Consider the following 25,821-nt stretch of genomic DNA (forward strand, 5'->3'; position numbering starts at 1 on the left):
AGAAGATCAAACCTCTCCATTCTGAAGGAAATCAGCCCTGAGTGCTCACTGGAAGGACAGATCCTGAAGCTGAGGCTCCAATACTTTGGCCACCTCAGGAGAAGAGAAGACTCCCTGGAAAAGACCCTGATGCTGGAAAAGATGGAGGGCACAAGGAGAAGGGGATGACAGAGGACGAGATGGTGGGACAGTGTTCTCAAAGCTACCAGCATGAGTTTGACCAAACTGCGGGAGGCAGTGGAAGACAGGAGTGCCTGGCGTGCTCTGGTCCAGGGGGTCACAAAGAGTTGGACACGACTAAATAACTAAACAACAACAACAACAAAAGATGACCCTTAGGGTCCCTTCCAACTATATGATTATATTATTTCAGCCATTTCCATTGCCAGCTATTGCCATTCAAAAAGGAACAGCATGTTCGTTAGGAAGGAGGTTATTTTTCCTTTTGGCGTCATTAAGAGACAGTCCCGCATAGAATCACAGAAACGTAGAGTTGGAAGGGACCCTGAGCATCATCTAGTCCACCCCCTGCAATGCAGGAATATGCAGCTGCCCCATAATCAGACCTGAAACCTTGATGTTATCAGCACCATGCTCTAACCAACTGAGCCATCCAAGTTATCCTAAGTGCATGTAAAGCTGCTGGACCAGCCATTCCAATCAAGCATCTTCAATCCTGGTTCCATTAGCATCACGGCAAACATTTTGCTTCTTGATTTTGGGTCATTTCCATTTGATTGGTTCCCACCATTTGGCTATCTTTGCACAAACCTACCCTTTGTAATAGGAAAGAGCCCACCCTTCTAACTAGGCATCCCAACACCATGGAGGAAGGATGTTGGTGATAAATGAACACAGAGCGAGTCCTTTCCGAAGCAGAATGGATCATTGTCAAATGCAACAGCCGTTGAAGCCTTGGGGTTGGTTTGTGTATTTAAAAGCGTTTGTAAACTGCTTAGTATTTTTTCAAGCCATAAAAAATAAATAAACAGCGTCATGAAAATAAAAACACAACATAAAACCAGTAAGGCAGGGAAATAAAAACAGGAATTTGGGGAATTCAAACAAATAAAAACTGGTTTTAAGGGTCAGGGAAAGTCTGGGCTAAATGAGATGTCTTTACAAGACGTTTGAAGTCACTGATGGATGATGCTTTGTGTATGATAGAGGGAAGGGCCTTCCAGAGTCTGTGGGGCAATGGCCGAAAATGCCCATTTTGGGGTCCACTGCCCTGTGATCTTCTGTAGGGTGCTGCGTAATCATGAGCAGGTGACCTAAATGATCTTACAGGTGTGTGCAGGGGCAGGCAGTCTATTAGGTAACGTGGTCCCAAGTTGCTCAGGACCTTGGGTGTCAACAAGGACATCTTCTTCTTAGGCGATCCCTCGTAGCCTAGTAAGATTGTCTTCCATAAACGCGGTCTTAATTATGAGTCCCTAAGTGACTGTGGAGGCCAGTTCTGGACCCACACATCCTTCCACAGTGGGAACATTGGTTTCCAGACGGGAGTTGATCATGGTGAGGGTTTGCCAAGCGTGCCTTCCTCTTTGCACGTTTCTCCCTTATGTCCTGAGTTTGAGCGTCTTCAAAGCCCATGACACCTTTGGTAAAGGCTGTTACCCAACTGGAGCTCTCGCAGGCCAGTGTTTCCCGGTTGTCGGTGCTTATACTACATTTATATATATATATATATATATATGCAGGTTTTGGTGTCCTCGGGTGTCTTCCCGTGTAAAAGTTGGGGTGTCTAGGCGACGTTTCGACGAGGTCTCACTCGTCATCTTCAGGCTGGTGCTTTCGGCTTCTTGTTACTGGAACAGAGCGGGATCTCAATGTTTGAGTTCCTATAAATACTGTAGAGGGGGTGTGGTGTCTAGCCTCCAATGTTCTGGGCAGAGAGGAAGTTCCCAGGCTAGTGTGCCTTTTCTTCTTTTGTTCCTTAATTACTTGAGAGATACCTTGAGTGATTTCTTGAGTGATATCCTGAGTACCACTTAGGTGGGTCATTAGGTGTGGATTAGTTGCTAAAGTCTTTGTGTCTTGACCTCTTGAACTTTGTGAAGAGTTTTCCTGAGAAGATGGCTGTATTGCACTTAGTTGTGCTTTGGCTTGGCTTCGTGTATAGGGGCGAGCTGTGGTTTTGTGGCTTGTGTCAGCCAGATCTGTGTAGGGATTGCAGGGGGGTGCAGCATCCGGAGGTGCCACCATGGATTGGCTACTGGATGGTGTCAGTAATTCATCTGTGGAGAGGGTCTGGGTTTGGGTCTGGTGTGGTTGATTGGTGTTGGCGTTCTGTGTGCCTCTGGATCTGGTGTCAGTTTTTGTGGAGAGGGCTAATTTCCAGATGTCTGGCAAGCGGGATGTGTCGTCACGCTTGTTCATGTTGTGAGGGTGTTTCTCTATCTCGATGGCTTCCATGATTATTCTCTTGTGGTGATGTTCCGTGTTAAAGAGCAATTTGGAATCTGCAAAATTAATTTCGTGTCCTGTTTCTTTCATGTGTTGGAAAAGAGAGGAAGTTTTTTCTTCTTTTTTGACGGCATTCTTGTGTTCTGCGATACGTGCATTTATTCGTCTGTTTGTTTGTCCAATGTACGTGGCTGGGCAGACTTTGCAGGGTATTTCATAGATCCCTTGGTTTTCCAACTGGATTTTATCCTTGGGGTTTCTGAGGATATTGGCTATTTTTTGGTTGGTGCAAAAGGCTGTTTTGATATTGTGTTTATGGAGGATTTTGCTAATTTTATCAAATTATATATATATATATATATATATATCAAATTATATATCAAATTATCAAATTATATATATATATATATATATATATATATATAATTTTATCAAATTATATATATATATATATATATATATATATATATATATATATATATATGCTTTCGTAGATTTTCACGGGTACAGGAATGCAGGTTTTGGTGTCCTCGGGTGTCTTCCCGTGTAAAAGTTGGGGTGTCTAGGCGACGTTTCGACGAGGTCTCACTCGTCATCTTCAGGCTGGTGCTTTCGGCTTCTTGTTACTGGAACAGAGCGGGATCTCAATGTTTGAGTTCCTATAAATACTGTAGAGGGGGTGTGGTGTCTAGCCTCCAATGTTCTGGGCAGAGAGGAAGTTCCCAGGCTAGTGTGCCTTTTCTTCTTTTGTTCCTTAATTACTTGAGAGATACCTTGAGTGATTTCTTGAGTGATATCCTGAGTACCACTTAGGTGGGTCATTAGGTGTGGATTAGTTGCTAAAGTCTTTGTGTCTTGACCTCTTGAACTTTGTGAAGAGTTTTCCTGAGAAGATGGCTGTATTGCACTTAGTTGTGCTTTGGCTTGGCTTCGTGTATAGGGGCGAGCTGTGGTTTTGTGGCTTGTGTCAGCCAGATCTGTGTAGGGATTGCAGGGGGGTGCAGCATCCGGAGGTGGCACCATGGATTGGCTACTGGATGGTGTCAGTAATTCATCTGTGGAGAGGGTCTGGGTTTGGGTCTGGTGTGGTTGATTGGTGTTGGCGTTCTGTGTGCCTCTGGATCTGGTGTCAGTTTTTGTGGGGAGGGCTAATTTCCAGATGTCTGGCAAGCGGGATGTGTCGTCACGCTTGTTCATGTTGTGAGGGTGTTTCTCTATCTCGATGGCTTCCATGATTATTCTCTTGTGGTGATGTTCCGTGTTAAAGAGCAATTTGGAATCTGCAAAATTAATTTCGTGTCCTGTTTCTTTCATGTGTTGGAAAAGAGAGGAAGTTTTTTCTTCTTTTTTGACGGCATTCTTGTGTTCTGCGATACGTGCATTTATTCGTCTGTTTGTTTGTCCAATGTACGTGGCTGGGCAGACTTTGCAGGGTATTTCATAGATCCCTTGGTTTTCCAACTGGATTTTATCCTTGGGGTTTCTGAGGATATTGGCTATTTTTTGGTTGGTGCAAAAGGCTGTTTTGATATTGTGTTTATGGAGGATTTTGCTAATTTTATCTGTAGTGCCCTTGATATAAGGAAGGAGGGCCATGCCATTGTTTTCTTCTGTGTCTTGGTTTTTGGGGGGTGTTTCCTTTTGGATTAGCTTCGTAATCCTGTTTTGCTGGTATCCATTGGCAATTAACACATTTGAGAGATTCTGTAACTCAGTTGTCAAGTGGTCTTTGTCAGCCAGGCGTTTGGTTCTGGAGATGAGAGTCTTGGCTACGGAGTTTATTTGTGCAGGGTGGTGGTGTGATTGTGCATGTAAGTAGCGGTTGGTGTGTGTTTTTTTCTGGTAGATAGTGTGTCCTAGGGAGCCATCAGGTTTTTTGTAGATTAGGACGTCAAGGAAGGGAAGTTGGTTGTTGGCTTCTATTTCCATAGTGAATTGTATTTTGGGGTGTAAGTTGTTGAGATGTGTGAGGAAGCTATCCAGTTTTTCCTTCCCGTGTGGCCAAATTACAAAGGTGTCGTCAACATATCTGAGCCAAAGTTTGGGTTTGTGTTCTGACTTGTCTAAAGCATTGGTTTCAAAGTGTTCCATGTACAGGTTTGCGATGACCGGTGAGAGGGGTGATCCCATAGGTGCTCCTTCTATCTGTTTGTATCTTTGTCCATTGTGGATGAAGTACGTGTTGGTTAGGCAGTGGTTGGTCAGGTCCAAGATGTATTCGGGGGGATTGTATTTGTTTTGAATAGCTGTCAAGGCTTCATTAATGGGCACTTGTGTGAAGAGAGATACAACATCGAAGCTTACAAGTAGGTCATTAGGATGTAGGTTTTGCTTCTTTATTGTTTCTATGAACTGGAAGGAGTTTGGTACGTGTGAAGAGATGGATTCTGCATAGGGCTGAAGTTGCTTGGCGAGAAATTTAGCGAGATTTTGTAGAGGTGAGCCTATGGAGCTGACTATTGGTCTGAGTGGTGTTCCTTCTTTGTGTATCTTGGGGAGGCCGTAGAGTTTGGGGCATCTGGATGATGAGAAAAAACTTCCTCTCTTTTCCAACACATGAAAGAAACAGGACACGAAATTAATTTTGCAGATTCCAAATTGCTCTTTAACACGGAACATCACCACAAGAGAATAATCATGGAAGCCATCGAGATAGAGAAACACCCTCACAACATGAACAAGCGTGACGACACATCCCGCTTGCCAGACATCTGGAAATTAGCCCTCCCCACAAAAACTGACACCAGATCCAGAGGCACACAGAACGCCAACACCAATCAACCACACCAGACCCAAACCCAGACCCTCTCCACAGATGAATTACTGACACCATCCAGTAGCCAATCCATGGTGGCACCTCCGGATGCTGCACCCCCCTGCAATCCCTACACAGATCTGGCTGACACAAGCCACAAAACCACAGCTCGCCCCTATACACGAAGCCAAGCCAAAGCACAACTAAGTGCAATACAGCCATCTTCTCAGGAAAACTCTTCACAAAGTTCAAGAGGTCAAGACACAAAGACTTTAGCAACTAATCCACACCTAATGACCCACCTAAGTGGTACTCAGGATATCACTCAAGAAATCACTCAAGGTATCTCTCAAGTAATTAAGGAACAAAAGAAGAAAAGGCACACTAGCCTGGGAACTTCCTCTCTGCCCAGAACATTGGAGGCTAGACACCACACCCCCTCTACAGTATTTATAGGAACTCAAACATTGAGATCCCGCTCTGTTCCAGTAACAAGAAGCCGAAAGCACCAGCCTGAAGATGACGAGTGAGACCTCGTCGAAACGTCGCCTAGACACCCCAACTTTTACACGGGAAGACACCCGAGGACACCAAAACCATATATATATATATATATATATATATAGGCTTGAGAGAGTCTTTGAACCTCTTTTGTCGACCACCAGCGTTACGCTTTCCATTTTAAAGTTAGGAATAGAGTACAGTGGTACCTCGGGATGTGAATGGGATCCGTTCCAGAGCAGTCAGATGGGCAGGCTATTATTATTATTATTATTATTATTATTATTATTATTATTATTTTATGAGAATGGGAGAGAAACTTTCTTCATGTAATATTTTATAGCTTTCTATCATGTTGCCCCTTACTTTCCTTCATTCTAAACCAGGCATAGGCAAACTCGGCCCTCCAGATGTTTTGGGAATACAACCCCCATCATCCCTAGCTAACAGGACCAGTGGTCAAGGATGATGGGAATTGTAGTCCCAAAACACCTGGAGAGACAGGTTTGCCTATGCCTGCTCTAAACTGTGAAATCCTGAACGCTCCTAAGTTTCTTCAGAGAGCAGTCAATTGGTCATTTTAGTTGCCCTGATTGTCAACAAAAGGATGTTTTTCCAGCTCTCCTGGGCTGCTAAGAGGCATAGAACCAACCAGGCATGGACTTTTCTCTGAAATGAGGATGATCTGGCTTGGTTTCTGCTGCTGTAAGCAAATCCTGGGCTCAGCACATGCCCAGAGGCACCCTGTTCTTTAATTCTAACTGTGGGTTGTATTCAAGGTAAAGATTCCATCAGTGCAAGCAATTCTCTCCTAACACAACAACAGAAGGTTTCCCCCCTCTCTTCTTCTTCTTCTTCTGCACCCCCTAAATCTGTTCTGGGTCTTACCCAACCTTCTGGAACAGATTTGGCGGGTGAGGTGCTTATAGGAGGAAGAGGCGGAGAGGGTCCCATTGTGCAAGCAGAAGTCATTCTGCTCATGCAGCTATTTCGTTAAGTACTGCCCTGTACAACTTAGGCACCTGAGTAAATTTGGCTGGCAAATTCTAGGGTTCGGGAGGGTGGTGGGACCCCCCAAGCCAAATCTGCCCAGCCCTGTGATAGAAGTTGCACAACTTCTCCGCTTCGTTTAGTAGCAACCAAACTGCCATTCCCCAGGAGCAAAGCTTAATTTCCAGCGCTTGTCATCAACGAACATAATTTAGTTCCTAATATCCCCTAAACTATGAGGTCATTATTATTTTTTTGAGAGTTTTAATATCTACAGAGTCAGAATATGAGCTACTTGCTGCAGAAGGGGGTTGCAGGTCGCAGCTGGACTCCTCATTGGGGATAAGCAGGTTGAAGCCTAATAGGAAAGGCGCGTCTCTCATTCTGGTTGCTGGGACATCATGTCAATGGAGGAAGGAGCTGAACAGGGGTGGGCAAGGAGACCCCCCTCCCCTCAGTTTGGCTCTATGGCTCAGCACAGAGGTGGCTGCAGAACAGCAGTAGGCCCAGGTGGTGTTTTGACAAACAGGCAGCAGTAACTAAGTCGGGAGAAGAATCTGAGTCCAGAGGTTGCCAAATGAGGTGAAAATTTGCCCTCTGGGAGAATCTCCCAGTTCTTGCCAGGAAGCCAGAACAGCAGCTGGAGAGGTGGGTTTGGAAATGGGCAGAGAAACAGCCCCCTCCTCCACGCTGCCTGTGGGGTAGCAAGTCGGTCCCTGCTAGGTTTTGCAAAAGGGCTTTCCAGTGTATCAGAGAACTGCGGCTGGCCGGGCAGTTTTGCAGAAAGCCCCTGCAAAATGACCCCCAACCTTTTCCGGTGATTGTTTAGGGATCATTTTAAAGGGGCTTTCAAAGTCTTCATGAGACATGAGGTAAAGGCAAAGGACCCCTGGACGATAAAGTCCAGTCCAAGACGACTATGGGGTTGCGGTGCTCATCTCGCTTTCAGGCTGAAGGAGCCGCCATTTGTCCGCAAAAAGCTTTCTGGGTGGTGGGACAGTGTTCTCGAAGCTACCAGCATGAGTTTGACCAAACTGGGGGAGGCAGTGGAAGACAGGAATGCCTGGCGTGCTCTGGTCCAGGGGGTCACGAAGAGTCGGACACGACTAAACAACAAACAACAATTTGTATGTGCTTTATATGTTAATAAAATTTAAATATTTTTTTAAAAAAAGGAATAGTCTCCGATTGCTTGGGGAGAAGCCTAGAGAAGAGAGGATTTTGGCAGCTTTTGGACCTTCAGTCTCTGCAACTGCTTCATGGGGGCAAGAGCTACCGGCAATGAGTTGCTGTGCAAATTAGGCCTGACACTCCTGTGCAGACTGTGGTTTTGCTCGTGAAGAATGAACTCCAACTCTCAGCGGTGTGGTTGCTAACACCAAGGCAGGTGGGGCAGTGCCCTGCAAAGCCCCAGTGGGCCAGCCTTCACTAGAGCTGCATTTTCAGTGCATCTCATAGAATGTAGAATCATAGAATGATAGAATCATGGAGTTGGAAGAGACCACAAGGGCCAACCCCCTGCCAAGCAGGATACACCATCAGAGCACTCCTGACATATGGTTGTCAAGCCTCTGCTTAAAGACCTCCAAAGAAGGAGACTCCACCACACTCCTTGGCAGCAAATTCCACTGTCAAACAGCTCTTACTGTCAGGAAGTTCTTCCTAATGTTTAGGTGGAATCTTCTTTCTTGTAGTTTGGATCCATTGCTCCGTGTCCGCTTCTCTGGAACAGCAGAAAACAACCTTTCTCCCTCCTCTATGTGACATCCTTTGATATATTTGAACATGGCTATCATATCTCCCCTTAACCTCCTCTTCTCCAGGCTAAACATGCCCAGCTCCCTTAGCCGTTCCTCATAAGGCATCGTTTCCAGGCCTTTGACCATTTTGGTTGCCCTCTTCTGGACACGTTCCAGTTTGTCAGTGTCCTTCTTGAACTGTGGTGCCCAGAACTGGACACAGTACTCCAGGTGAGGTCTGACCAGAGCAGAATACAGTGGCACTATTACTTCCCTTGATCTAGATGCTATACTCCTATTGATGCAGCCCAGAATTGCATTGGCTTTTTTAGCTGCCGTGTCACACTGTTGGCTCATGTCAAGTTTGTGGTCAACCAAGACTCCTAGATCCTTTTCACATGTACTGCTCTCAAGCCAGGTGTCACGCCAGGTAGAGCTGGAGTGTTGCCAGGTGTCAAGCCAGGTAGAGCTGGAGGGGACCCCAAAGGTCCTCTAGTCCAACCCCCTGCAAAGCAGGAGCTGCAGCTAAAGGAGCCCTGTCAGGTGGCTATCTGACCTGTCTAAAAACCTTCAAGAAAAGAGGGTCCAGCATCCTGCTTTTCCTCCAAGACTGACAGACGGAAAATTGACCCGCAAGCCACTCAGAGAGCTTCGTGGCTGAGTGAGGATTTGAACCCGTGTCTCCCAAGTCCTAATCCCAGCACTCTAGCCACTACACCAAGCTGGCAAATCCCTCTCCAGGATGAATCTGCAAAGTTACTACATTGCAGAAAATTGCTTGCAACATCCCTCTGAGCTGCAAATGTCTGAAAATTATTATTTACGAACCTCGTCTTTGGGGGCTTGGATGTCCTTGCAAGCCATTCCAAACTTGTCTCTCCTTTCTTTATTTTATTCCCTGGCTATTTTTAAAGTTGATGTTGCCCAAGAGTCGCATTCTAAGGCAGATCTTGGCTCAGGAGCTCAGCATGAGATTCTTCCTTTTGGCAAATTAAATTGTGAGAAATTCCTCCGGCCAGATTTTATTTTTTTACTCTTGGGGGGTGTGTGTGTGTCTGTTTGTTTTGCAAGAGTTCTTGTTGAACGCTCTTCCTTGTGAGCAAATTTCTTCTTCTTTCTGCCTCAGCCTGAGGGTCTAGCCCCATGGTTCCTCACACGCCTCACAGGTGGGCAATTTGATTTTTAAGTGGGGCAGTTTGAATATGAGTTAGATCATGGGTAGGCAAACTAAGGCCCGGGGGCCGGATCCGGCCCAAACACCTTCTAAATCTGGCCCGCAGACGGTCTGGGAATCAGCGTGTTTTTTACATGAGTAGAATGTGCCCTTTTATTTAAAATGCATCTCTGGCTTATTTGTGGGGCATAGGAATTTGTTCATTTTATTTTTTCCCCCAAAATATAGTCCAGCCCCCACAAGGTCTGAGGGACAGTGGACCAATCCATGGCTGAAAAAGTTTGCTGACCCCTGAGTTAGGCAAAGTTAATGGCCTTTCGGCTTCCTCCATGTAAATAGAAGTTCACTTTTTGAATAATAAGAATTATATGTCACGGGGTGGAGGGGCTTCAGGATTTTAGAGATACTTAGGTGGAGCATGGTCAAAAAAAGGTTGGGAACCACTAATATAGACATTTCTCCCCATCACCCCCAGCAAGTACAGCCAGGCCCCCCCCCCACCTCAACCCCAACACCCTACAGTCCAAAAAAGCTGCAGTCTGCCAAGTTGGGGAAAGGTGAGTCAAACTACCAACTTCCAGAGCCATCTTGTGTCCTGGCTCTCCCTGGGTGAAGAATTCAAATTCGGGTTACATTTCCTTTTCAGGGGCTGCAATAGATGAATGTTGCAGACCCTTCCCGAATCTATTTTTCTGCCTAAACTTGCAGGGGTCAGCAAACGTTTCAGCAGGGGGCCGGTCCACTGTCCCTCAGACCTTGTGGGGGGCCAGACTATATTTGGAAAACTATAATAAACCAATTCCTATGCCCCAGAAATAACCTAGAGGTGCATTTTAAATAAAAGCATACATTCTACTCCTGTAAAAACACCAGGCAGGCCCCACAAATAACCCAGAGGTGCATTTTAAATAAAAGGACACATTCTACTCATGTAAAAACACACTGATTCCTGGACCATCCACGGGCCAGATTTAGAAGGCGATTGGGCCGGATCCGGCCCCGGGCCTTAGGTTGCCTAAAGGTAAAGGTAAAGGTAAAGGTACCCCTGACCATTAGGTCCAGTCGTGGCCGACTCTGGGGTTGCGGCGCTCATCTCGCTTTATTGTCCAAGGGAGCCGGCGTACAGCTTCCGGGTCATGTGGCCAGCATGACTAAGCTGCTTCTGGCAAACCAGAGCAGCGCACGGAAACACCGTTTACCTTCCCACCAGAGCGGTACCTCCTTTTCACCATCGGTTCGTGGAAGCTGTGAGCCACCCCCCAGGCGGGAGAGTCACCACCAACCATGGCCGAGGAAGGCATTGCTGCTGGAGGTGTAATGGATGTCAACACCGCCCTTCAAGAAGTGCTGAAGACCGCACTTATCCACGATGGCTTAGCCCGTGGAATTCGTGAAGCTGCCAAAGCCTTAGACAAACGCCAAGCCCACCTTTGTGTTCTCGCATCCAATTGTGACGAGCCCATGTATGTCAAACTGGTTGAAGCACTTTGTGCTGAACATCAAATCAACCTGATAAAGGTTGATGACAACAAGAAGCTGGGTGAATGGGTAGGTCTCTGCAAGATCGACAGAGAAGGAAAACCCCGTAAAGTTGTGGGCTGCAGTTGTGTCGTTGTCAAAGACTATGGCAAGGAATCTCAGGCCAAAGATGTCATCGAAGAGTACTTCAAGTGCAAGAAATGAACCAATAAAATATATTTGCGCCTGACAAAAAAAATTAATAATATCTACTTGCACTTTGATGTGCTTTTGAACTGCTAGGTTGGCAGGAGCAGGGACCGAGCAACGGAAGCTCACCCCGTCGCGGGGATTCAAACCGCTGACCTTCCAATCGGCAAGCCCTAGGCCCTGTGGTTTAGACCACAGCGCCACCCGCGTCCCATTATCTACATTAAAGGTAAAGGGACCCCTGAGCATTAGGTCCAGTCATGACCGACTTTCGGGTTGCAGCGCTCATCTTGCTTTATTGGCTGAGAGAGCCGGCGTACAGCTTCCGGGTCATGTGGCCAGCATGACTAAGCCGCTTCTGGCGAACCAGAGCAGCGCACGGAAATGCCGTTTACCTTCCCACCAGAACGGTACCTATTGATCTACTTGCACTTTGATGTGCTTTCGAACTGCTAGGTTGGCAGAAGCAGGGACCGAGCAACGGGAGCTCACGCCATCGTGGGGATTTGAACCGCCGACCTTCTGATTGGCAAGTCCTAGGCTCTATGGTTTAACCCACAGCACCACCCGCGTCCCCTTAGACCCCTGGCCTAAAGCAGGGGTCAGCAACCTTTTTCAGCCATGGACCCATCCACCGTCCCTCAGACCATGTGGGGGGCCAGACTATATTTTGAAAAGAAAAACAAAAGAACGAATTCCTATGCCCCAGAAATAACCCAGAGATGCATTTTAAATAAAAGGACACTGGGGCGAAGCAGCCCACCTCCACCTGACCAGCCCTTTCCTTGCTCTTACAGATCCGGGGAGCAAGAAGAGGCCCTCGGGACCCTGCGGACATCTGGGGTCCCTGGCTGCTCTCAAATACGCCGTGTTTGGGCTCTACCTGTTGGTCTTCCTGATCCTCGTGGGCGTTTTCATCCTCGCAGGTAAGGACCACTGGGGGGGGGGATACCCCACATCTCCCCACCACCTTTCACAGGTAAAAACAGCGAGAAATTGCTGGTAGGAATTTAGGGAGCTGCTTTGTACTGTGAGTCTGAACACTGGTCTATCTAACCCAATAGTGCCTGCACGGACTGGCAGCAGCTACATTTATTTATTTATTTATTTATTTATTTATTTATTTAGTTAGTTAGTTAGTTAGTTAGTTAGTTAGTTAGTTATTGCATGACTCTTGGGCACCAACCAGAGGGTTGGTGGTTTGAGTCCAGCCAGGGACTAGATGAGTCTTTTTCCCCACTTTTCTTTTTTATTGGTTTTCACATATTACTTTACAATACAGATGTACCAAAGCCAACACCATTGCCTCCCCATCCCCCCATACAATTACATTTCTATTTCCTCAGTCCATCATATTATCCTTTTCTCCTTCCTCCCACTTCCCTCCACCCCCACTCGATTTCCTCCACGTTATACAATTTACAATAATCTTTGCATTCTACAACCTTCTCAAATCATCTATATATTCTCATTATCTTTCCTTACTAGTTTTTCTTCCATCCAGTAATTCACATTTTTATCTAGGCATATTAGAGTATCTTTTTTTGAGGAATATTTTGCCATATATTCATCAAAACATTTCCACTCCTTTTTAAATTTTTGATTCGACCGGTTTCTTATTATAGCAGTTAATTTTGCCAAGATTAAATATTCATTTAGTTCACAAATCCATTCCTCCTTTGTGGGTATAGTTTGTGACTTCCACCTAGCAGCAATCACTATTCTAGCAGCTGTACTTGCATATAGAAAAAATCATTTTTTCCCCTGTGGTATCTCTTCGTCTATCAATCAAATGGACTAGATGAGTCTTAGGGTCCTTCCATTTCTACAATTTTGTGAATCTAAGTGTTATGTACTGGGTTAAATAGGATTCAGAATGCAGCAGTCTGATTGGTCCTAGAACAATAGGGTCCAAAAGGCAGCAGCCTGATTGGTCCTAGAACAATACGGTCCAAAAGGCAGCAGTCTGATTGGTCTTAGAACAATAGGGTCCAAAAGGCAGCAGTCTGATTGGTCCTAGAACAATAGGGTCCAGAATGCAGCAGTCTGATTGGTCCACAGGAGCCACCCAATCCAGCTCCAGGTGGAAGTGAATCCGCAACCTGATTGGCCTACAGGAGAATCCCGGAATTAGCCAATCACATGGGGCCCATTGTATAAATAATGTATATAAAGCAGACATTTAGGGGGAACATTTAGGGGGAACTTCCATTCCTCCTCACCACTATGAGCTGAATAAAGAGCAGGAAATCCACTCTCGACTCTGAGAATATTTCACTAAGTGTGAAAAGCCAGTGCTACATCTTCCTGGATCTCTGGCTCTGCTGGTTCCCCCCTGGCCAAGATCCACCTTCTTGTGGGTTTGCAAATGCCACCTCCCGGCCTTTTGGGTGTAGCCATGGGAAGACGAGGGCATACAGCAAACACTCGGTGAGTAATCCTTGGCCGGGGGCAGACGTGTCAAACCCAATCCTCTGCATAATGAGCCGAGCGAGGTTTAGTGGGTGGCCGCGAAGAATCCCAGGGAGACTTTGGGCTCTGTCTCTGGGTTTGTGGGTTGGGCAGAGGCCACCGGAGCACGTTCCCAGAATGTCTGCTCGGCTTATGCTGAGTGATTGCTTCTCCTCCGGGACGACAGATCATGGCACCAGAACGTCCAAAAGACTGAAGGCTGTAGGGGAGCCAAGCTGGGACTATCCACCCACACAAACCCAGACTGTGTTTCTCTCCTGATGTCTTTCTCCAAAGGCTCTTTCTGAGAGACACAGTCGGGGGCGTCTGGGTTCGGCTTGTTGTGTTGGAGCAGCAGTGGTCAACGCATTGGCAAGTGTGACACCAAGGGGAGACCAGATTGTATATCCAGAGTACACACCATAGCATCACAGAATTGCAGAGTTGGAAGGGACCCCCAAAGGTCATCCATCCCAGCCCCCTGCAATGCTGGAATCTCAACTAAAAGCATCCATGACAAGTGGCCATCCAACCTGTGCTTAGAAACCTCCAAAGAAGGAAACTCCAAAACCTCCTGAGTGTGATGGCCTGGGACTCAGACTCAGAATTGGAACCAGAGGAGCCTCAGTCTGCACTGGATCCTCTGCCTCAGACGGCATCTGAACCTCGTCTGGGGCCTGATTCTGAACAGCCCCAGTCTGCACAGGTTTCCCTGCAACAAGCACCAGCTGGGCCGAGTCAGGGGCCTGAGCCTGCCCTGGCTCCAGATGCGGGGGTTACCTCGTTGCCTCCAACTGGGCCATCACCTACAGCTGCTCCATTCCTGGTTGGGTCAGGGGAGGCTGAGGCGGCCCCTGGGTCTAGTAACCCACTGATGTCTCCCGGGCTGCAGAGACTCAGGTCTGAGAGAAGGAGAGACCTGAGTACTCGCAGGAGGAGTGTTCATCTTCAGGCAAGACAGGGAGTGAGTCGCCGGGGGATCAGGACTGTTGGACCCTGCCCTATGTTGCGGGAGCAACGTTGCTGTTTGCCAGAACCTGCCTGTGATCCTGTGTGTGACCTTGCCTGGTTTCCTGCCTTGGCCCTGTTGGACTGACTCCTCACGGAACCCTTGGATTCGGGACCGGACCTGGACCGTGTTATTCGGGTTAACCCCGGGCGCAGAACATTGAAGGAGTCCGTTCCACTGTCCAAAAGCTCTTACTGTCAGAAAGATCTTCCTGCTGTTTACTTGCAATCTCCATTCTTGTAACTTGTCAAGCCATTGGCCCGGGTCCTACCCTCCGGAGCAGGAGAAAACAAGCTTGCTCCATCTTCCATGTGATAGCCCTTGAGATATTTGAAGATGGCTCTCCAATCTTCTCTCAGCCTCCTCTTTTCCAGGCTGAACATACCAAACTCCTTCAGACTCCTTTCCAGACTCCCTGGAAAAGACCCTGATGTTGGGAAAGATGGAGGGCACAAGGAGAAGGGGACGACAGAGGACGAGATGGTGGGACAGTGTTCTTGAAGCTACCAGCATGAGTTTGACCAAACTGCGGGAGGCAGTGGAAGACAGGAGTCCCTGGCGTGCTCTGGTCCATGGGGTCACGAAGAGGCGGACATGAGTAAATGACTGAACAACAACAACAATAGTCATCTTCAAATATCTGAAGGTGTTCCATGGAAGGCTGAGCAAGCTTGCTTGATTCTGCTGTGGAGGGCAGGATCCTAACCAATGGATTCAAGTTGCAAGGAAAGAGATTCCGGACTAAACATCAAGAAGAACTTTCTGAAGGTCAGATTTGTGTGATGTTGGAATGGACTCCTCAGAAGGTGGTGGCCTCTTCATCCTTGGAAGCTTCTAAGAACCTCCATTACAGTCCCTTCCAACTGTCCTATTCCATGAGTCTAAGATTTCATGTGTGGCCTTGCTGCACTCCAAAGCCCCTTTTGCCACATCTGATTCCAATCAGAACAAAGAAGGCATTTCATTTCCAAGGAGGGGCTGTCATAATGTCAAATGTTTGTTAGTTTTTCTCTGAATGGGCGGGGGGGAAACATGGCAATTGTTATGATGGATGGACGGATCCTGGACTCTTGTCCTTGCAGAAGGTGGTTGGGGATCATCTATGCTGACATCTGCCTTCCCACCCACGGTAGAAATCTTTCTCCCTGGGTGGAGGATGAAATTGAAATGTGCCTGGAATATAAAGCTCCACAATTCCTAGAGGAAGAACAGGGCGATGAATCACTGGCTAATTAGGCTGACCTTATTTTGGCTGGCTAGTTAAATCTGAAGCATTAACAGCGGAGATCTCTTAGCAGCGACGCCTCTCGCCTCTGAGTCCATCAACTTTACTCTGGCTCTCGGGTTGCTGTGCAGGTGCCAAATCTTTTACTGCCTGCAGAGATGAATGACAGGAGGGCTCGCTGTACCAGTGATGGCTACATTTTCATTCCACCGACGGAAACAGTGATGCCTCTGAATGCCAGTTCCTGGGACAAGTGAGGACAGAGGTGTTGCTCTCAGGTCCGGCTTGCCAGCTTCTCCCATCTGGTTGGCCACTATTAGAGCAGGATGCTGCCTGAGATCTGGCCCCTTTGGCCTGGTCCATCTGCAGGGGGTGAGGTCTTCTGAACTTCCTATGGAGCCTCCAGGTTCAGAGGCAGTCTACCTGCATTCCTATGCTGTTTGGGGAATTTAGCCACTGTGAGAAGAGGATGCTGGACCACATGGGCCTGATCCAGCTACAGGACTCTGTGAGGAGGGAAGGGATCTAGGAGCCTTCATATGCAAGGAGCAAATATAGGTCCTCTTTGTTCAGGAGCAGGATGGGCTCCTCCACACTTACACCTTTTCATAGAATTGTAGAGTTGGAAGGGACCTCAGGGGACATCTAGTCCAACCCCCTGCAATGCAGGAATCCTGTCCACAGCTGTTCCTAGTTGGACTCGGACCATGAACCTTCTGGTTAACAGCCAGACACACTGACCCATTTATATGCTAATAGTAACACATTGAACCTTAACTCCATAAAGATCAGGCAACCTTCCAGTCATCCGGTTTAGGGAACCACCCACTCACAGTGCCTTAGTCTTATCTGGATTGAGTTTCAGTTTGTTGGCTCTCATCCAGTCCATTATTGAGGCAAGACACTGGTCCAGCACCGCCACTGCCCCACCTGCAGATGTAGAGAAATAGAGTGGAGTGTCATCAGCATGCTGCTGACAACGTACTCGAAACCTTGGATGACCCCACCCAGCGGTTTCATGTCTTCTTCTTCTTCTTTGGCAATCCCTTGTAGCCGAGTAAGATTGTTTTCCATAAACACGGTTTTTACAGTGAGTCCATAAGTGACTGTGGAGGCCAATTCTGGATCCACACGTCCTTCCACAGTGGGGACATAGGTTTCCGGGTGGGAGTTGATCACGGTGAGGGTTTGCCAAGCATGCCTTCCTCTTAGCATGTTTCTCTCTTGCGTCCTGAGTTTGAGTGTCTTCAAAGTCCATGACACCTTTGGTAAAGGCTGTTCTCCAACTGGAGCGCTCGCAGGCCAGTGGTTCCCAATTGCTGGTGTTTATACTACATTTTTTTAGATTTGCATTGAGACAGTCTTTAAACCTTTTTTGCTGACCACCAGCATTACACTTTCCATTTTTATGTTCGGAATAGAGTAGTTGCTTTGGAAGACGATCATCAGGCATCCAAACAACATGACCAGTCCAACAAAGTTGATGTTGAAGAATCATTGCTTCAACATTGGTGATCTTTGCTTCTTCCAGTACACTGACATTAGTTCGCCTGTCTTCCCAAGTGATGTGTAAAAAATTTTTGGAGACACCACTAATGGAATCTTTCAAGGAGTTGGAGATGGCAGTTATAAGTGGTCCATGTTTCACAAGCATACAGTAAGGTTGGAAGTACAATAGCTTTGTAAACATGCATTTTGGTTTCCCTGAGAGTGTCCTCAAACACTCTGCACTTCAATTGGAAGAAAGTCACACTCTAAACAATGTAGGGGATGGGATTGAGCCCTGAGGAACCCCACATGGAAGTCTCCATCATGCCAAAGAGCACTCCCAAAGCATGGCCCTCTGGAAACGACCATCCAAGTAGGACTGGAAGCACCACAAAGCAGCGCAGCTCACCCTCAAGTCAGACTGTCGCTCCAGATGGATGTGACAATAAATGGTATCGAAAGCGGCTGAGAGGTCAAGGCGAGTGAAGAAGGACACAATTCTCTTTTTTAAAAAAAGAATATTTATTAAAGTTTTCAATAGTAATACAATAAAAAGAAAAAAGAAAAGAAAAAAAGAGAATAACAAAAATACAAAAATAAAAATATTTAAAAACACATAAAGTTTCCATTACTTATTTTTCATTAACTTATTTCCCAGACCTCCTCATACCTCCCTTTTGTGTATTCCAATTCAAATTGTTGGTTCAGCAAATCCTTATCAATAGATTATAACCCATTTCTAAACCTTTTTTTTCCATATTCTCTTAAAGCATTACAGCTGGAAACCACTTAATTTCTACCAGACATCATTCTAACATTCATTAATTTTGCATGATTTCTGTAAATAGTCTTTAAATTTCTTCCAATCTTCTTCCGCCGACTCTTCTCCCTGGTCTCGGATTCTGCCAGTCATTTCCGCCAATCCCATATAGTACATCACCTTCATCTGCCAGAAGGACACAATTCTCCTTTCTCTCTCCTGACAGAGGTCATTGTAGGGGGCCACCAAGGCAGATTCTGTGCCAAAATTCCCATGATTCACCCGTAACCTTGCAAAACAGGAAGCTGAAGTTGGGTGATTTATGCTACTTGGAACCAGGCGATTTTTTAATATCCTCTGTCTGCAAGGGGCTTGAGAGCGGCTCTCAGCTGTGGCGATGGAGCACATTTAACAGCTCTTGCCTAATCCAACGACACTCCAGGCTAAAAAAACCCTCCAGCCAGGAAGGGAAGGGCAGCTGGCGAAAGCCCAAGAAACATGAAATGTCTCCCATAGTGATTCAGAGACCGATTTATTGGGACCGTGTGGTTTGACCCTCCGAAGATAACGCAGGCTGCATAGCTTAGGCCGGCTGGACTCAAAACCACTCTTGACAGGGCAGCCAGGAGAGAGTTGCAACAGACCGTTGACTGAAGAAGAAGAAGCCACCTGCCCTGAGGAGCTTACATATGTGACCCAGAATCATGAGAAAATATTGAGCAGGGCTGCTGGGGTTCTCCGCCGAAGCAAAACAAAACTCTGCGAAAAATCCGAAATATGCAAGTTTAATCAGTTGAAATGTGGATGCATTTGGATTTCAGGCAGATAGCCAGAAAGAGATGTACACTCTGTGAGTTCTTCGTAGGATTGTCCCAAATTTCAATTTAAATGCTACGTCCTGTATTGATACAGTTTTGGCCTGTATTTCAGGTCTTCTCTCTTTCTCTCTCTCTCTCTCTCTCTCTCTCTCTCTCTCTCTCTCTCTGCCAAGTTAGGGGTTCTCTCCAAATGCCTTTGTTTGAAAGGCTATGTGAAAGGTCCTATATTTAAACTCTGGGTAGCCAAGGACATACAGACTCACAAATTCATCTGTGTTCATCCTCTTAGCCTGCAATAGATCGTAATGGATTGCTTTGAAGTCACTTAAGAAATAGATGGGGCAGGGCATTACCCCCCAACTTCCCTGCCCTGCCCTACCCTGTATTTTGCCCAGGGCTGGATTTAGGCTGGATGAGGCCCTCAGCTCCTGAAGCTAATGGGGCCCTTTATAAGTCCAGCTGTTCTTTGCCAACAACAAATTGTCACTGTTTTTTGTGTGTTGAATATATGCTATATGGTAACTGATTGACCTAATAGGTATCTAAAGCCATTTTATTTGTGTGTGTTTTTTATCTTATATTTTGGAAATGTACATTGAGTTGTTGTTTTTCCTTTATATTTTTTGGGGAGCCCCCAAGAGAGTGGGGCCCTAAGCTATAGCTTGTTTAGCTTATATGTAAATACAGCACTGATTGTGCTTCCAACAACATTAAAAATACATTGAAACATCAGTCATCAAAAACTTCCCTAAACAGGGCTGCCTTCAGATGTCTTCTAAAAGTCTAGTAGTTGTTCTTCTCTTTGACATCTGGTGGGAGGGCATTCCACAGGGCGGGTGCCACCACCGAGAAGGCCCTCTGCCTGGTTCCCTGTAACTTGGCTTCTCGCAGTGAGGGAACCGCCCGAAGGCCCTCGGAGCTGGACCTCAGTGTCCGGGCAGAACAATGGGGGTGGAGACGCTCCTTTAGGTATATTGAGCCAAGGCCGTTTAGGGCTTATGGGCTCTTAAAGGGTTAAAAGGTTCTTAACTTCCAGCAAGTCATAGAACCTCTGCTTGAAAACCTCCAGGGAAGCAGGTCTACAATCTCCCAAGGGAGTCTGTTCCACTGTCAAACAGCTCTTACTACTAGAAAGTTCTTCCTGATATTTAGTCGGAATCTCCTTTCTTGAAACTTGAAGCCATGGCTTTGAGTCCTCTCCTCCAGAGCAGGAGAAAACAAGCTTGTTCCACCTTCCACGTGACAGTCCTTGAGTTATTTGAAGATGGCTCTCGTATCTCCTCTCAGTCTCCTCTTTCCCAGACTAAATATACCCAACTCCTTCAACCGTTCCTCATAAGGCTTAGTTTCCAGACCCTTGATGACCCTCCTCACACTTTCCAGCTTGTCCACATCCTTTTAAACTGAGCTACCCAGAACCTTTCCAGGCTCATTGTCACATTTGGATCAATCCCTCCAGTCACGTTGATCCCCCTTCCTGGAATGATCTCACACAGGGAGAGAGAGAGAGAGAAAGAGAGAGAGAGCAAAAAAAAAGTTGCTACTTTCCCCACAGTGTCTAAATAGAATCAGTTGAGTTGGAAGGTACTCAAAGGTCATCCAATCCAGCCCTTGCAATGTTCATTTTGTATTTTTAGGCTGTGTACCCCCCTGAGATCTTTGGATGAAGAGTGGTATGCAAATCCAGGTGGTGATGATGGAATCTCAGTTTAAAAAACTGCAGTGAGTTTGGCCACTGCTAAAATGCATTCCCTCTGCTCCCAAACCCAGTAAACCTTTTTTGCATACAGACCAGATGCAACCCTCATGGCCCAGGAACTGCACTATGGAAGATAGTAATAGATAATTCTTGCCATTTTCCTGGAGTTCGGAACGATAAAGCCCAAACCCTCTGTTACGTTCCTGCGCCTTTCATGTTTGTTTCCATTGGAACCCCTCAATATACTTTGGACGGTCCACAAAAACACGGGATACAGTTCCATTTCCTCCTCTGCTGAGAGGCCTTTAAAAGATCTCATGAAATTAAATGCAAAGTGAAACCGTACACAGAGAAAAATCTGCAGGACTGTCTCCTTACTAACAGAAATACAGCGGACGTCCTAGGGCCCCCTCGGGGGGGGGGGGAGAGCCACGCATCAACAGAATTTGGGGGCAAACACATGTCTTGTCAGCCTGGGTTGTTGTTTTTCTACATCTGGGAGACTGAAAACATTTTGAGAGGATTAGAACACAAATCTTGGTGCACAATTCTTTCAAAACTGAATCCAACACAGGCCCTAGGTCCCTAGTTCAGTGGCAAAGCACATCTCTGTGTGCACAACTCCCCAGATCCAGTCCGGGATGGAAGAAAAGTTCATTTGCTGCTCATTGCAAAGCAAACTGTCCCAATTTGTACCTCCCGGGTTAATGCACAGGTCAGAGTACAATTCTGTTTTGGATTTCACACATTGCAATGTAGCTCTCTCTTCTCACAAAGAGGCACCAAAATGCAAATTTTGGAAAGAAAGAAAGAAAGTTGATATTATGAGTACAATGGGAGTCTAAGAAGCCGGCCAGATATCACAATGATCCCATTAAAGCTTTTCATAAACTGCTTCAAGAGATGGTCTTCATTTTCCAGCCTCCTTCTTGCAGCCCATTGTTTGGGCACAACAATTTAGTTTAGGTGCAGGGCATTTTATTGGCTGTTACATAGATTCCTACATCGGGGAAGAACTGGTTGTGCAATGGGCTTGGCTTCCCAAAACTCAATTAAGCTGAACAGGATTTGATTAATTTTTAAGCCAAACTGGGACCCAACAGTGGATCAAACTACCCCAAAGAATGCTTTCTCAAAGAAGCCTCTCCCACCTCTTTGAAAATGCAACGCACCGCTTTATAAATGGTTTTCTGCATGTTGTTGTTGTTTAGTCGTGTCTGACTCTTTGTGACCCCCTGGACCAGAGCACGCCAGGCACTCCTGTCTTCCCCTGCCTCCCGCCATCTCGTCCTCTGTCATCCCCTTCTCCTTGTGCCCTCCATCTTTCCCAACATCAGGGTCTTTTCCAGGGAGTCTTCTCTTCTCGTGAGGAGGCCAAAGTCTTGGAGCCTCAGCTTCAGGATCTGTCCTTCCAGTGAGCACTCAGGGCTGATTTCCTTCAGAATGGAGAGGTTGGATCTTCTTGCAGTCCATGGGACTCTCAAGAGTCTCCTCCAGCACTATAATTCAAAAGCATCAATTCTCTGGAGATCAGCCTTCTTGATGGTCCAGCTCTCACTTCCATACATCACTACTGGGAAAACCATAGCTTTAACTGTATGGACCTTTGTCTGCAAGGTGAGATGCTGTCTAGGTTTGTCATTGCCTTTCTCCCAAGAAGCAGACGTCTTTTAATTTCGTGACTGCTGTCTGAACATTGATAGGGTTCTCCTCCATAATCTTCAACTTACATATTCCATTCATGAATTGCTTCCCATAGAATGCCTTAAAGTGATTTAACAAGGAAAACCATTGCAGCCATTCCAAAAAGCAGAATTATTCTAATTATAAAAACAATTTCAGATTTGAGGCAGGCATTAAAAAGACACAATCGTTTTCAACCACAAAAACATGGCAGAAATGTGTTCAGCATCTGGACTTCAGAAGCAGGCTCCCTTATATCCCCACAGTCATGGCGGTGCTTTGATTGACATGGGCTTAAAATGCAAAACGGCACACATATATATTTCCTTTTCTTTCTTTCTTTCTTTTTCCAAATCAAGGTTGGCAAACCTATCTTTGCTTTAACATGCCAGGAATGTTGAAGGAGTTTTAAAGCATGGAATGCCAGCAGACTGCCAGGAGAAAAGAAAGGTTAATTGTGCTGAAGTAATATCCCGTTACACACCACCCCAGTCTCCAAGCAATGGGAGACTCCAGGGGTTCCGGACATTTACCTAGGATTCAGTTTCCTTGGAATGAGGGTCAGTGGAGACTGAGGTGTCTTTAGGATATATGGTTTTATTTACAAGCTAAGCATAAGGCTCAGAAGTTTATCATCCCAACAGATCTGGCTTCTGCGTTAGTCACAGTTTTGGATCCAGCACAAAGCAAGCAGGTCTCTGTGTCTCCAGCATCCAGCTTTGCTAAAACCTAAAACTTCTTCTCCTATCTGGCAGGAGATGAGGGCTGGAGGAATGGCCCATTCATAAGTCTGGAGAGCCCCATCACTTCGTGGTAGATCTTACAACCTTTGCCATACTTTGGGGATGCTGATGAGGACTTTTAAGTAGCCTCACAAAGAAACTTGTCTGACCACTTCAGCAATAGAACTTTCTATAGAGACTTCACCTTGCCAGCAAAGGTCCATATAGTTAAAGCTATGGTTTTCCCAGCAGTGATGTACAGAAGTGAGAGCTGGACCATAAAGAAGGCTGAACGCCGAAGAATGGATGCTTTTGAATTCTGGTGCTGGAGGAGACTCTTGAGAGTCCCATGGACTGCAAGAAGATTAAACCCATCCATTCTGAAGGAAACTAGCCCTGAGTGCTCACTGGAAGGACAGATCCTGAAGCTGAGGCTCCAAGACTTTGGCCACCTCATGAGAAGAGAAGACTCCCTGGAGAAGACCCTGATGTTGGGAAAGATGGAGGGCACAAGGAGAAGGAGAGGACAGAGGATGAGATGGCTGGTCAGTGTTCTCGAAGCTACCAGCATGAGTTTGACCAAACTGTGGGAGGCAGTGGAAGACAGGAGTGCCTGGCGTGCTCTGGTCCATGGGGTCACGAAGAGTCGGACACGACTAAACAACTAAACAACAAAAATTTGATTCTAACTCTCACTGGGCACGGGATCCTGAGAAACAGAAGGGAACTCTGGGCATCATCCAGACTGACCCTCTCCAAACCCACAACAATACATTGCTGTCTAAAGACACTCCCCTCCCAGCAAGACAATAAAGTTCAGAGCCTACAATTACCATGGAGGCTTCATTATTAAAATCAGTTACAATGAAAAATCACCCTCTGGGGTTGGAATTCACACCCAGGACTCAGATGTGCAAGAGATTACATGCTGAGGGTTCAAAAAAGCAGAAGTTCTTCTCAGTGATATCAGAAGTCAAGATGAAGGTAGAAAGTCTACCAGGACTCATTCCTACAATGTCACTATTCCACCGGAAAGTTGACAAATCAAGGCACTGTTTTGGTGGTGCACGAAGCAAGCGCATTCATGTTTCTGCGCTGAGCCAAGGCCTGCTCTGAAGAATTCCTGGCTTCATCTCCAGCGAGTAACTGAGCCAGGCAGATCCAACACACGCTTCGATGGATAAGAAACAAAACAAAACGCCCGTTCTTGGAAAGGGAGGCCCAGGTTGGCCTGTGAATCGTGCGGCCCTAGTAAACAGCCAGAAGCGAGGCTGCCAGCCCGAGTGAGCTCATCTGTTTTTGCCAGGGAGGAAAATGTGAGAGCAAAGGTGTTTGACCACAAGCTGAGGCAAGAGCAGGAAGAACATAAGAAAGTCATAGAATCCTAGAACTGGAGAGTTGGGAGGGATCCCAAAGGTCATCCAGTCCAGCCCCTGCAATGCAGGAATCTCAGCTAAAGCATCCCTGATAGATGGCCCTCCAACCTCTGCTTAAAGGCATCCAAGGAAGCAGAGTCAATTATTATTATTATTATTATTATTATTATTATTATTATTATTATTATTTATTTGTACCCCACAAACCTGGCTGGGTTTCCCCAGCAACTCTGGGTGGCTTCCAACAAACATTAAAAATGCATTAAAATGTCACACATTAAAAACTTCCCTAAAAAGGGCTGCCTTCAGATGTCTTATAAATGTCAGATAGTCGTTTATCTCTTTGACATCTGATAGGAGGGCGTTCCACGTGCAGGAGCCACGTTTGCAACCCGCAGCACCGTGTTTGCGCACGCACAGGCTGCTATTTGGCACTTCTGTGCATGCACAAAGCGTGATTTAGTGCTTCTGCGCATGTGCGAGTGCGAAAACCCGGAAGTAACCCGTTCCAGTACTTCTGGGTTTTGGCACATTCATAACCTGAAAACGCATAACCCGAAGCGTCTGTAACCTGAGGTATGACTGTAATAATAGTAAATTTATACCACACCCATCTGGCTGGGTTCCCCCTTCCACTCTGGGTGAATCCCAACAGAATATTAAAAACACGATAAAACATCAGACATTAAAAACTTCCCTAAACAGGGCTGCCTTCAGGTGGCTTCTAAAAGTCAGATAGTTGTTTATTTCCTTATTTCCTCAATGGGAGGTTGTTCCACAAGGTGGGCGCCACCACTGAGAAGGCCCTCTGCCTGGTTCCCTGTAACCTCACTTCTCACATAGAGGGAACCGCCAGAAAGCCCTCGGCGCTGGACCTCAGTGTCCAGGCAGAACGAAGGGGGTGGAGATGCTCCTTCAGGTATACTGGACCGAGGCTGTTTAGGGCTTTCAAGGTCAGCACCCACACTTTGAATTGTGCTCAGAAATTCTGCAGGAAAGCCTTCAGAGTTCTAGTATAGGCTTGTTTGCGGTCCTTAGGCTTCAGCCACGGAGCGTAGGCAACGAGATTTGTGAATCCAGCCTGTTCTGAATCTTTTCAGAATAACCCCGTTGCCAGGTGTGAGGTCCAAGTGGGGAAAAAACACAGACTAAGGGCAGAAGTGATTCCTCCAGCAGACTTGGTAAGAAGGGACCAGGAGAGGTTTTAAAAAATAAACAGTCTGGTAGAACAGTATGTCCAAAACCACGAAACTTGCAAGGCGATTCCCTCCCCCTGAAACCTCCCAGGACATCAGCCTCTTTGCTGGGCTAGTCAGCCTGGAAGCCCATTTGCAAATGACCCATTCTGCATGGT

The 25,821-nt window shown here is 46.5% G+C and overlaps 2 protein-coding genes across 2 annotated transcripts in view; both read left to right on the top strand.

Moving 5' to 3' along the window:
- SCARA5 (scavenger receptor class A member 5) overlaps positions 1-25,821 on the top strand; it is a 108,179-nt gene that overhangs the window by 17,904 nt on the left and 64,454 nt on the right. Inside the window, exon 3 of the mRNA XM_083733572.1 lies at positions 12,034-12,162. Within this exon, the coding sequence (XP_083589698.1) occupies positions 12,034-12,162 (129 nt within the window). The remainder of the gene's footprint in view (positions 1-12,033; positions 12,163-25,821) is intronic.
- LOC310842039 (small ribosomal subunit protein eS12) lies at positions 10,791-11,285 on the top strand. The gene has a single exon (XM_083733906.1). The coding sequence runs from the start codon at positions 10,853-10,855 to the stop codon at positions 11,249-11,251; it is 399 nt and encodes a 132-aa protein (XP_083590032.1). The 5' UTR covers positions 10,791-10,852; the 3' UTR covers positions 11,252-11,285.

Source organism: Podarcis gaigeae (genome assembly GCF_964106915.1).
Source record: "Podarcis gaigeae genome assembly, chromosome: 3".
Taxonomy (NCBI): domain Eukaryota; kingdom Metazoa; phylum Chordata; class Lepidosauria; order Squamata; family Lacertidae; genus Podarcis; species Podarcis gaigeae.